Here is a 13,247-nt window from a genome sequence, read left to right as displayed (position 1 = left end):
TTATTTTTCTGTTCAAATAGTTGATAAATTATATAAATATTTGAATCTCAGATTTCTCAAAATCTATTTTGGGGTGGGTGGGGGCTTTTAGAGTTTATTTTAGGACATTTTTATCTATTTTTTTGTGCCAGTAATAAGAACGGCAAACAGAGCCATAACTTTGTAATTTGTGTCATTAACACTGAATATGAACAAACCGATTGAAATACACTGATTAATATTTATATGATAGTGAAAATACATCTACTGTAAGTAGTGATATAAAGAAGAAACAACTGGTATTGGGAAAGTCTCCATAGGTAAGGGTACATGGTTCTAATGAACAACAAAAGGGGGGGGGGGGAGATGTTATAACGGTGAGGGTAAGGGGCAAGGGCAGGGGGCGAAGGATGTGGTCATCGGTAACATTTTTGAGGATGGTGGGTGGTTTAGTTTGGATGCGGAAAGGTGACGAGAATGATTTTGGCAAAAGAAACGGTGAAGTGTGAGTTCTTGGTGTAATACTAACATATTGACCTAGTGTATACGGTACACACATATATGTGTCAGTACAATATCGATTTACAGGTTACCTCCTACACAGTTAGATGAGTTTTCATATGACTTGAAAGTACAATATCGATTTACAGGTTACCTCCTACACAGTCAGATGAGTTTTCATATGACTTGAAATTACATTACATGCAATAGCATGTGAAACAGTAATTAATCAATTTTCTGCAGTCACAATTATGTTTAGTACCATCAGAAATGTCACATTATTTTTAACTGTGTTTTAGTACATTCAGACTTATTGCTGCATTCTATGTGTTTTAGAAGATTTTTAGCGTGCACTTTGTTTTACAAAATGATGTTAAAATGTGAATAATTAGTTATAGATATGTACGAGGTGGGTCATATGGCAGACGTCAACACTATTATTGGGGCACCAACAAAGATGCACAGATATGCATTGCAAAAAAAAACTGTATACAACATATATCATCAGTACAAGCAACAATCATGTAATTGGTTAGTTCAATTATGACAGACTGATTTGTCAACACTGTGTGTTCAATAATGAAATCTCAATTATTTCTATCTTGAAAACATGCAAGTTGCTCAACGTATATGCATAACATTTTAGCATGTGTTTAGTATCGTATAGCAGCGTTTCGAGCCAAACATACTCTCATATGTTCATAACTCACAAAATAAAAAATACAAAAATTATCAACCTCAAACCAATAGACGAGTTAATCAACACGATTTTTTTTATTAACTTGGATATTCAACCCGCTATGCGAGCCGACTAATCCCAAGGCGACCACCCGTTTTGCGGGTAGACTGGAGTCATCGCATTTGAACCTCCGTGGTCATAATGGGATTTTTTTTAATTTTCCTTGGATTCAAATCTGGGACCTCCAGACACTTTTGATCTCAAGCTCAAACCAATTGGACACCACCCTTTGTGGTTAATCGATTGCGAACACCAAGCTCGATAACTCAAAAAATATTCGAGGTCAAATACATTAAAAAAACTATTTGATCCTGATCCTGATAATATACGACTCAACTCGACTCAGGTCGTTTACATTCAAACGGTGTATGTCACTCGTTTCAATTCGGTTGTGTTGTTTATAAAATTGGGCTTTTGTAGCCCAGCCCAGTGGAAAGGGTTGATGTTGAAGCCCAATAAATAAAACCAATAAGAAATTGGGCCTATTGGGCTTCAGCGGGATAATATTAGGTTATCGTATCGATTTTTCCTTTTCTTTTCGGATTTGGGGTTTTGCTTAAACCCCGTCTTCGATTCTTCATCGTCTGCTTCCATCGCAGAATCTTCACGATCACCAGGTAAATCTTCATTTCTCCATTGTAGGAACACACAAAACGCGTTGTGAACATTTCAAAATTTCGATTTGACTTGAGAAATCCATGTTTTTAATGAAGTTGCAGGTTTATATGATTGCTTATGAACTAGTTTTTAATTGTTCTGTTGTGATTTGTTCAGTTAGTTTCTCCATATCGTTATGTAATGAATACTGGATACGGAACTCTTAGCTACTTGGGAATTTAGCTTAAGATGTGTCTGAAGCTCCAATTTTCACTCTTTATCAACTTAGTTGCAACTGTTTCGACTTTGGTTTGATCACTTCGATCCAAAATTGACTTTGTTTTTCATTCTTCTGTGAAGAAGTAACAAGACAGCAATTCATACACTAGAACAAATACTATGGGGAAGAAAAAACAGAAGCAGAAGGTGGTGCTACCACCAGAGCTTCCACCAGAGGTGCCTGAGGATGAAATTGAAGTCTCGGATGAGGACTTGGAATTTGTCAATAGAAACAAAGAGTATGCTGGCTTCGTATCAAAATTGGATACTCAGTCAATTACGAGGTGAGCAAGTCCAGTCGATATTTTCTCAACATTTGTGCTATGTCTCATCACACGTTGTTTGCAAACATCTATCTCTATAGAAGATAATACAGAGAATGTCATTCTGAAACAATTGTATAACTGTCATTTTGTTTGATGTGCTACTTACCAAATTTTGGCAACTGCCCTAGACTGGTCCCAAATTTATGTAGCTAGGGGCTAGGGCATTAGCAGAAGAATGTAAATGGTTTTATGTCTGGTATAATTGCAAAAGCCACCACAGACCATGATTCTCATTTCCAGACTTTGTTTTTCTGCAAACATCTTTTTTTTCAATTTTCATATGGTAACACTGTGTATTTTGGAAGGCATGTCAACCGTGTTGCGGATGTGAAAGAAGATGCTCTGGAGTCTTTGTATGAGAAACGATTGAGGAAGAAATCATTAGCTGCTACTGAAAATATTCAGCACGAAGTTGATCCTGTAGATGCTCTCCCTGTGAAGACCTTAGATGGAGAAGTCTACTACAGGACAGGTAACTTGGAACTACTGTTTCCTCAATTTATTTTCCTTTTTTAGAATTGCTTTTGTACATTTTTCTAATCAAGAATCAAGATTTTTGAATTTCTTGGTGACGTTTTTTATGTAGTGTCGAAGGCCCCAAATAAATTCCAGAGTGCACATGATGAGGACGAGACTGTGGGTGAAAATGAAGACGTAGGCAGAGACAACAGTGTTGTGAAGTTGACAAAAGCAGAAAAACGAGCAAAGTTCAAAAAACTGCGAAAAGAGGCAAAAAAACAAGGGAAGGAGGTGGTGGAAGAAGAGGAAGTGGAACCAAGCTCTCAAGCTGATGTTTTGGTACACTTATTGCAACTTATTTGCTATAACTGTTTTGAAGAAAGCAGCGTCTTAACTTGTAAAGATTAGGTTGTATTAAATTGGTCCATTCCTATACCTGTATAGTGAGAGACTTTTTGCCTCGTTATTTTTTTATTTGCACTTTGATGTCCCCTTTTGACCCATACAATTCCCTTATCTTTTGCCTCTGCAACTTGGAAGTTAATTGCATGAGTAGTTTTATACATTGTGTATATTCATCTCTATCTTACATGATAATGATTCTCTAGGCTGAAGTTGAAAAAGATCTATCAGCTGAAGAAGCCAACGAGAAGAGGAAGTTTAGGCTTGCTGAGCTCGGAACAGCAATGCTCACAGATCCTGAAGCCAATATTAAATCCTTAAAAGAGATGCTTCAAATCTGTAAAGATGGAGATCAGGCTACATCAATACTTGGTCTAAAGTCTTTGTTAGCTGTTTTCAAGGACATAATCCCTGGGTATATGATTTAGTTTGCTGCTAGAGCTTTTATTTATTCATGCTATATTCTTGCATTCAGATTGTCTAATTCTTCAATTGTTTGCCATTGTGGAGAATAGCACTCGCATAAGGCTACCTACTGAGAAGGAGCTGGCAATGGTTGTATCAAAGGAGGTTAAGAAGACTCGCTTCTATGAATCCACTCTCCTAACTGTGTACAAGGTTTGATACCCTTGTTTCTCAACTATTTACTGTTATAAATGTATAACAACTATAGCTAAAGGTGTAATGTGTATTATTTTTGTTGGAATCTTTTAAATACATGAAACTTGCTTATGTTCATGGCACTTGTATCAGGTTTTATCGAGGCACCTAGCATCTTGTTAATGTATGTTAAACGTTTTAATATTTTACTTTTACCTTGATTGAATGATTATCTTTTAAACTTATTTCTTATTCGAATTATAGGTGATGTATACATGGCTTTGATGCTGTTTTTCTGAAAATATAGTGAACCAGCCAAACTGATATGTAAATACTTTGAACTGATTGCTGAACATATATTATATTTGAACTTTTTAAAATTTGTCTCATATTGCTAGCTATAAGGGAAATTTAAGCTAGGTACAACCTCTGTCTCATTTTATCTGGCATCTTGGTTTGAACAATGTAAGTGGATGTAAGCTATTTTACTTACTGTTGCTTCGTAACGTAAATGGGAAACGGGTACGCTCATTAGTAAAGAGCTCCATCATTCTAATAAACTAATATCAAATATATCTACTTTGTTCTTGGGTATGCTGGTGTGGGGTATTTTCTTGCTTGGAATGACATCAATTCGTTAAACACTGTGGTGGTTTACGTAGGCATGCAGTATGGGGCGATCTGTTCTTTTGAATTTTTTTGTTTTCATCCCTTCCCTGCTCTTCAGTAGAAACATAGGTACAATGTGGAGGCTAGTTAATTGGTCTGATACATTTTATAGGTCATGTTAGTGCCAGGACTCATTGATACAGTTGAAGAATTTATTCAGGTTCATTTGACAGAGGAAGAAAGTTCATATGGTTCATGTGGAGGCCACTAAATAGATGCGTCATGGCATAATAATGAGTGTGAAAGCATGTAAAGACGTCCTAGTCTATTCATTAGTTATGGACGAGTCTGTGGACAACATAAAAAATAATGTGTCATGGTGTATGTTCTTTGTTAATGATATCTTGTTGGTTGATGAGACTAGAAAATGTCTTAGTGCGGGATTGGAGGTATGGGTGAACGGTTTAATAGTCAGGTTTCAGATTACGCAGATATGAAACAGTGCAACTGAATTGTAATTTCAGCAATGTTGATAATGAAGTAGAAGATGCAATAAGCATGTCTGAATGTGAAATGACAATAAGTTTGAAGAGTAGCATGTGATCGAGAAGTTCGATTTGAGCTAAAAGGTAAGTCTTTTAGGACGAGGAGTCGAGAATTGGACCTACTGTTATTTATGATGCATAAAGTTAGGGTTTGCTGTATAGGACTTGACCAAACATATCTTGGCATGAGCTGATAACTGGTTTGAGAATCATGACCATTTAGCCAAGGAAAGGAAATGTTTTCTTGTTCATATGTATCAATGCTGGTAAAGTTTTGCATGTTGTTTCATGATTGGCATGCAGGAAAATAATGGATAAAAATTTTGAGTGACTGGAACTACGAAGGTGTTGGCTCCAGATGTTCATGTGCAGAAGGATTTTATTCATGTCTTGGAACTGTAGAGAGTTCACCTCTTTCTGTTTTGTATTACGTTTCACCACTTGATAATTTCTTTTGCCTTCATAGTTGGCTTTCCTTGACTAGTTTCGATAAAAAGACCTGTTGATTTTAATGACATGCATAAAATTTTTAATAACTTATTTTGTTGAATGTTGATAGGCATACCTCCAGAAACTGATGGCATTGGAGAAAGTATCAAGTTTCAAGCGTGTGGCTATTCGCTGCATATGTACTCTGCTCGAGGCAAACCCACGCTTCAATTTTCGCGAGAGCTTACTGGGAGTTGTTATAAATAATATAAGCTCCACAGATGATGTCATAAGGTTTACTCATCTTTGCTACTCTATTACTCTCATTTGTTTTTCACTTGTTCCAAATCTGCTTGGGCTGTCTTGCCAACGGTCTTTTGACATATTATCTGTGGCTTTGAAATACATAGAAGTCTTTCAGCAGTGATGCTTCTCATTATTGAGTATCTTTTGGGGTCCCTGCCTATTTACTCATCTTTAATTCTTAGATATTATCATTTGGTTGCTAGACATCTTTTTTACCCATGGGGTTTTGGTATCTGCGATCTGTGGGTCTGCATTACTTCCCATCTTTAGGAGTATCAATACTTATTCATCTGGGTCTAGTGGTGTAGCACATACAACAAAATTATTGATTGTGGAAAAATGTGGAGTGCAATGAAATACTTTGAAATGTTGCAGGTGGGTTTTGTATAACTATGAGCCTGGAGTGAACGGTGTTGATACTTGCTTGTGTCAAATAGCATTTATCTTTGAAATATGTGTTCAGACACCGAAATTTGGAAGCACCATGATATAATGACCAGGAGCACACGTGGACCCACCGGGGTTGTTATTATCCCTTGCTTACATTTTTCGTTGTTCTTTCTAGTGGTCCGCTACCTTATTTCTCTTTATTGTTTTTGTTAGATCCCACATCGGTTGGGAGGGGAACAAAGGTTGCCTTATAAGGAACTTCACACCTCCTTTATCTGACGCTTTTTAAAACCATGAGTTCATGTGTGGACAAGGCGGACAATATCTGATACGCTTAGCCTGGGATGTTAGAGATGGTACAGAGGCGGGAAACGGACTGGTGTGCCAGTGAGGACACTGAGTTCCCAAGGGGGGTGGATTGTAAGATCCCACATCAGTTGGAGAAGGGCACGAAAGTTGCCTTATAAGGAAACACCTCCTCTATCAGACACGTTTTAGAACTGTGGTCAGGTGTGGACAAAGCGGACATCTAGTACGGTTGGCCTTGGATGTTACACCCTTTCATGGTCTTTGTAATATTCAGTAGGAGATGATCGTTGGTTTGTGGGTTCCCTTTTTTTCCATGTTTTCTTGGATCACATTCCTCCTTGTATGCCTACAAGTTTTTCTAGAATTCATATGTTCGTTTTTACTGGCTACTATTTGTACAGCAGAAACTCAATCAACTTGATAAATTGTTAGCTTGAATCACCTATCACTTGTTTTTGTGGCAATATATGCCTTTTGTGGATTTCCAAGGCTTTGAATGTGTTTTTGATGAATTTTAAAGGGTGTGTGAGACCAGTAGTTTCCTTTTGAACTAAGGGGCCGTTTACCAAACGCTCACCGAGTAAGCGCTTACCGGCAAGAGTCAGGATCCTCACCTTGTCAGATAACATTCTCCGCGATCAAAATTGAATGTTTGTAAGCGTCTTTTACCCAGTAAGCGCTAACTGGGTAAGGGTCTTCTCCCCCACTTACTAGGTAAGAACCTCGGTTGTTGCCATGCCTCTCACCGGGTAAGATTCTAGGTGCTTGCCTTTGCTCATTCGATAAGGGATAATCACTTACCTAGTAAGTGTGTTTATTAAACGGCCCTTGAGATATGTTTGAATTTAATATTGGGGTTTTTATGCAAAGCAACCAACAGTTTGCCATTTCCTTGACATATGTGTTATGGTGTCGATATTTTTTTTTACTTTGTGACTCATTTCTGCCTGGCATACATGATACATGTGAACAGGAAACTATGTTGCAATGCAATTAAGTCACTTTTCACAAACGAGGGAAAACATGGTGGTGAACTTACTGTGGAGGCTGTTCAACTTATTGCAAATCTCGTAAAAGATCATGATTGTCATTTGCATCCTGATTCTGTTGAGGTAATAGTTTCAATGCTTATAATTTTAATCTTTTTAGGTATTTCTTAGGAAATGTACCTTGGCATAGGACACAATATAGTGTGATGATGTTAATACTTTAAACAATTATAACAAGTGTGTTGTGAATGTTTGGTATGGGGACTAAAAATTAACGGTATGGGAACCTTGCTGGTTGGATTTTTTGTAATTTTTTTCGCTTTTTTGCTTATGCAGGTTTTCTTGTCTCTCTCATTTGATGAGGATCTTCGGAAGCCTGAAGTTGCAAAACCTAACCGTAAGGCAAAAAACAAAAAATATAAGATAGGAAATAGAAATGAGGATAAAAATCAATTGCTAGCAAATGATAAAAAGAAGAGTAAGCAGGAAATGATCTCAAAGACAAGAGAGGAGGTACTTTGCTTTTCCATGTTGATTACCAATTTCTCTCTCTCTCTCTCTCTCTCTCTCTCTCCATATATATATATATATATATATATATGTATATGTGTGTGGTGGGAGGTTCAAATAAGAAGGCTAAATGTCATGAGAAGGTAAGAAGGGAACATTAAGAGAAGATTCATATGTGAATCATTGAAAAAATCCATTGGAAGATGCATATGTGAACCCATATGAATAAACTATGATGTCAGTTCACATATGCGTCTTCAAATAGACTCTTTTTCATATATTTTCTTTGATTCTCATATGAATCTTACTTTAATCTTATCTTCTTACGATTTTTAGCCTTTATTTGAACCGGTCCCTATATATAAATAGGCGAAGGATCGTGTAAGAAGGGAAGTTATGATGAAAAGTGTAAGAAGAGATTTGAACTCTTGATCACTTTTAATATCTTACGCACCGATGAATTGGGTTTAGAAGGGAATTGATCCAGTGCATCTCGGTGGACCTCATTAGTGTTGACATTCAATTAGGATTGATCCAAGGGTGGAGATCTCTTCTTACGCTTCTCACCATAACTTCCCTTCTCACCGGAACCCAACCCTATATAAATATATATATATATATATATATATATGTGTGTGTGTGTGTGTGTGTGTGTATCGAAGTAAGAAGGGAAGGTTAAGAGAAGGTTTATATGTAAATCACTGAAAAGAATCCCGAAACACTCTATTTGAAGATGCGTGTGTAAACCGACATTATTCAAATGGGTTCACATATGCACCTTTTTTTAACCTTCCCTTCTTACCTTTTCACGATATTTAGCCTTCTTATTTGAACCTCCTACTACATGGATTATTTAGTTCTTCTATTTAAGGTTGATGTATTCATATGCTGCTCAGGTAAAAGCTGAGTTCATGGCTGCATCATTTGCCCAAGATGCAATGGAAAAAAGAAGGATACAGTCTGATACTCTTTCTTCTGTATTTCAAACATACTTCCGTATTTTAAAGCATGCCATGCGGCCAGGGTATGTTCTACATACACGTTTTCCCTCGACAGTTTATAATATCGTCTCAACTATCAATGCTCTTATTTCACTTATATTTATTTTCATTTTTATCGATTCAGATCGGAAGCAAATGGATTTCCAGCCAGTCCATTTGGGGAGCATCCACTTCTTGCTCCATGTTTGAATGGAATTGGAAAATTTTCTCATCTGATCGATTTGGATTTCATGGCTGATCTCATGAACTACCTTAGAAGGCTTGCTGGAGGAAGTATTGATGCCAATCGTCCATCAGAGAATTTTTCAAGTCGTTTGACTGTGTCTGAACGGTTAAGGTGCTGCATAGTTGCTTTCAAAGTGATGAGGAACAACCTTGATGCCTTAAACGTTGATTTACAGGACTTCTTCATTCAACTCTATAATCTCATACTTGAGTACAGGCCTGGAAGGTTAGTACCATATAAAATTTCAGATAGATGCAATTTTTGTCCATTAATTTAATGCACCATAGCCCAAAGTAGTAGGCTGACCCAAAACCCTCCAAATTAACTTAAAACCATGGTGGAAATTATTGGTAGCCCACGATTTTGGGCTTATAAGGGGCTCACATATCTAATTTTCTCTTCATGCGATACAAACCCACCGACATAAATTCCTGACGCCCTTCTCGGCATCCTTCTTGTTCGTCGGTGATGTGAGATTCACCTAAGATGTTACAACCAGGGGTGGGCCACAAGGAATGATACGGTGGCACGGGCCATTGCTTCAGGTTCCGTCGTAAGGGAAAAATTTATGTTTCTGAACAGTGCCACCGTATTGTTGTGTCGGGTGCCACCATATAGTTTTTGAAACTGAAATGTTGGCACAAGAAGACTTTAATGGCTAAGGTGGTAAATGCTCTTGCTTTTGTACAAAAGGCCTAGGTTCGAGTCCCGTAGTTGTCAAATTTGTTGTTTTTTAGCTTACTTTTTTTTATTCACCTCGTGTTTTTAAAAAATATATGTAGAGCGGAATTTAACGTGTCTCTTTTATGTAAGGACAAGGAACCAATGAACAGGTCTATACCAAAATCGTAAAAAAAATTATATATTTTTTATAGTCAAAATTGTGGTACCACTTGAAAATTTTCTGGGTCCGCCTCTTGTTACAAATCCTCCCTCCCTCCTGCACACTTTGGGACTCATCATGCTCAATGAGGTTTTCCCCACCATTCCGATGGTACAAGGATAGACTCTGATACCATTTGTAATTCCTCATAGCCCAAAGCACTAGGCTGACCCAATAACTTCCAACCTTCGTTAAGACCATGGTGAAAGTTATTGGTAGTTCACAACATTGAGCTTATAAGGAGCTTACAAATCTAATTTTCTATCAGTGTGGGATGGGTTGGTATATTGAAGCATGACTTTTAAATGAATAGAGATCAGGGGGAAGTCTTGGCTGAAGCTATGAAGGTAATGTTATGTGATGATAGACAACATGACATGCAACGGGCTGCTGCATTCATTAAACGTCTGGCATCGTTCTCTTTGTGCTTTGGAGCTGCAGAATCCATGGCTGGTATACCCTTCACTCCTCAAATGCTTGCACTGATAAACCATCTCGAATGGGACACCAAATGTTGCACCAAATTTGGCGTAACACTATTCATTTACAACAATTGGAGAAGATTGAAAGGAATATACCTAGGGGTGTGCATTGGGCGGTTGGGTGGATATCGAAACCAAGCCCTGAATTTTGGGTTTCGGATTTTGAATTGCTTCGGTTTGGGGTCGGTCGGGTTCGCGTATAGTTATATGCAAAAAGTATCTAATATTCAATCGATTTTGAGGATGAATTCAATAAAAGGATTGATGAAATTGATGGTAGGTTTAGTCTTTAGAAAAGAGTGTGACCGACTAGGGTTTAGGTTTTTGAAGGATAATTTGGGTTTTTGCACAAACACCTCATTTTCGGTTCGGGTTTCGGGTTATGCACACCCCTAAATATACCTAGAATCTTACAGTTTGGTGTTACTCATTGAAGAAGATTTATTGTTTGCATCAAATTTTACACCAATTTTATGGGTTTGGTGTTACCCACTCGAGATGCCCTTGGTGTGTAAATACTTGATCAAACTCTTAATCTCGTGCCATGCAGCATTGGTTACCTTAAAGCATCTCCTTCAGAAGAATGTCAAATGCCGCGATCTATTGGAAAATGATGCTGGAGGTGGATCACTTTCAGGTTCTATCGCGGTAAGAGTCTCTTAAGTTATTGTTTTGATATAATTTATTACTCCTTCCATCCCAGAAAAAAGAAAAAACACTTGTTATATAAGTTTTTTCCCAAAAAATGGTAGGTTTCTTTTTTGTTGGTATTAGTGATTCATTATATGAAATTAGTAACTTCTATTTATGTCCACAAATTTTCTTTATTGTCTTTGTTAAAGGGTATTTCAGAAATTTGATCGACATTCGACAATGAAATATATTTTTAAAACTGCGTGCCATTCAAGTGTTGTATTCTGTTAGTAACTTTAAAATAATACAGCCTCAAATTTAATTATACACCTCAACGTTTAGATGATTAACTATATATATAAAAGTATTATCTCATGATATAGCAGATAGAACAAAATCATCACAATTAATAATTGTCAAATTGTAAAAGTAACAAGAAGCACACTGTTGGACCTTAAGGTGTCTATGATGATTCGCCCCCGGTCATGGTCCTCCCAAGAAACCGGTCCGCAGTCTCAGCCGGAGTTGTCCTTGTTTGGACCAGTTTTCTAAGCCTGGATTCGAGACCGTTAAGGATCTGCCTAGGGATGGAAAAGGGTGGGTATTGGGCGGGAAATGGATCCCCCTTTCTCGACCCCCCCCTGATTACTACCTGAGGAAGGAATCCCGGTGGGTTTGGGAAACCCGTTGGGTACCCATTTAGTAAAAAACAATGTATTTTAAATTGAAATTATAATGAACTGTCGCTACATTAATTACCAATATTGAAAATCAAATATATTTGTCATTATATAGTAAATATATACATACATACATATATATTTATACACACATTATATACATATATAGAAAAATAAAATAAAAATAATTGGGGTTGGATTAGGGGCGGGTAATGCATCCCCGCCCCCTCATCGGGTATGAAAATTGATCCCGTCCCCTCCCTGTTACCCGTCAAAGCAGGGAATCATGCCCCATTAGGTTCTGGTACCCGTGTAACCGTAAAATTTCCATCTCTAGATCTGCCCATCTGAACCTCTCTGTCCCTTTGAGCCGTTTCTTGGACCCTATGTCCTTCCACTAGTTGAACAAATACTTCTTATGTTTTGTCACTACATCCGAGTTAGAGGCCTTCACAGAAATAACTGCTCGAGTTTTATGGGTAGAGGTCAGGTGTGTGTACATCTTACCCCCAAGACCCTACTTCTAAGGGTCGTTTCATAAGATGAAATGAGCGTGTTTTTTAGTTGGGAGGGGCGAGTTTGGAAAGAATTTGGCTCCATCTTATAAGCTTACCGAATAAGCCACATTCTAAAGTCACTACCAAACAATCATATATAACTAACCGATTAAGCTGAAAGTTCCATTAAGTAGGTAACAAATAGAAATATAGACACTATTATTTCGGGACAGATGAGATATACTGGAACCTATGTAGTTTGCTGATAATTTTGTACCCTTTTTGCAGAAATATCAGCCATATGCTTCAGATCCAAGCCTAAGTGGTGCATTTGCAACAGTTCTTTGGGAGTTAACCCTTCTATCTAAACATTATCATCCATCTGTGTCAACAATGGCATCCGGGATTTCAACGATTACCAATGCTCACGATCAAGTCTATCGATCAAACGTCTCTCCTCAGCAAGCGTTCATCGACATGTCGCTTGACAACGAAACCTTCGCTCCAAAAACCAACCAAAAGCAATCTAACAACAAGCGGAAGAAGGGTAACCGGCTACCACCGTTAGCGGCAGCTGGTGGAGGAGACATGGTGGACGAGCTGGCGGTGAGAACCAAACTCTCGGAACATTTTTTGCTCGTTCACGATGTGGAAGAAAACAGGAGGTTGAGACGGGAATTGGAACGAACGAAATTGGGTTTGCAACTTTATAAAGAGTACAAGAAGCAAAAGAAACAAAGAACCAGATAGGGTTTGCTTTTCAGTGTGTTTCAAGGGTTACAAATTTTGTTGTTGAAGAGAAGCATAAGTAGATGAATTTTGATGAGAGTTGTAGTGATGGATGAATATTAATTGATGGTATAGATTCCATGACAA

At 37.7% G+C, this 13,247-nt stretch overlaps 1 protein-coding gene across 2 annotated transcripts; it reads left to right on the top strand.

Annotated features, from left to right (window-relative positions):
- The first annotated feature begins 1,768 nt into the window (after positions 1-1,768).
- On the top strand, positions 1,769-13,247 carry LOC112506790 (nucleolar complex protein 3 homolog). 2 transcript variants are annotated; one of them, XM_025111063.1, is made up of 14 exons: positions 1,769-1,836; positions 2,177-2,379; positions 2,727-2,893; positions 3,008-3,219; positions 3,489-3,697; positions 3,798-3,900; positions 5,596-5,759; positions 7,444-7,582; positions 7,796-7,972; positions 8,866-8,993; positions 9,095-9,421; positions 10,393-10,532; positions 11,112-11,209; positions 12,660-13,247. In XM_025111063.1, exons 2-14 carry the CDS (start codon positions 2,216-2,218, stop codon positions 13,119-13,121), a joined length of 2,490 nt encoding a protein of 829 aa, XP_024966831.1. In that variant the 5' UTR covers positions 1,769-1,836; positions 2,177-2,215; the 3' UTR covers positions 13,122-13,247. The 2 variants fall into 2 exon arrangements, with proteins under 2 accessions (XP_024966831.1, XP_024966832.1); XM_025111064.1 differs by lacking the exons at positions 1,769-1,836; positions 11,112-11,209; positions 12,660-13,247 and having other exon boundaries at positions 1,843-2,379; positions 9,095-9,307; positions 9,372-9,421; positions 10,393-10,500.

The sequence above is a fragment of the Cynara cardunculus genome (assembly GCF_001531365.2).
Source record: "Cynara cardunculus var. scolymus isolate 2C chromosome LG 2, CcrdV1, whole genome shotgun sequence".
NCBI lineage: Eukaryota > Viridiplantae > Streptophyta > Magnoliopsida > Asterales > Asteraceae > Cynara > Cynara cardunculus.
This window is presented reverse-complemented; position numbering and strand designations above follow the sequence as displayed.

What these genes read in the sequence shown, in the direction of transcription:
- LOC112506790 (XM_025111063.1), top strand. Translation starts at nt 2,216, where the DNA reads ATGGGGAAGAAAAAACAGAAGCAGAAGGTGGTGCTACCACCAGAGCTT. An exon ending in CTCTCCTAACTGTGTACAAG is followed by an intron (nt 3,901 to 5,595) that starts GTTTGATACCCT and finishes GAATGTTGATAG; the next exon opens with GCATACCTCCAGAAACTGAT. An exon ending in AGCTGCAGAATCCATGGCTG is followed by an intron (nt 10,533 to 11,111) that starts GTATACCCTTCA and finishes CGTGCCATGCAG; the next exon opens with CATTGGTTACCTTAAAGCAT.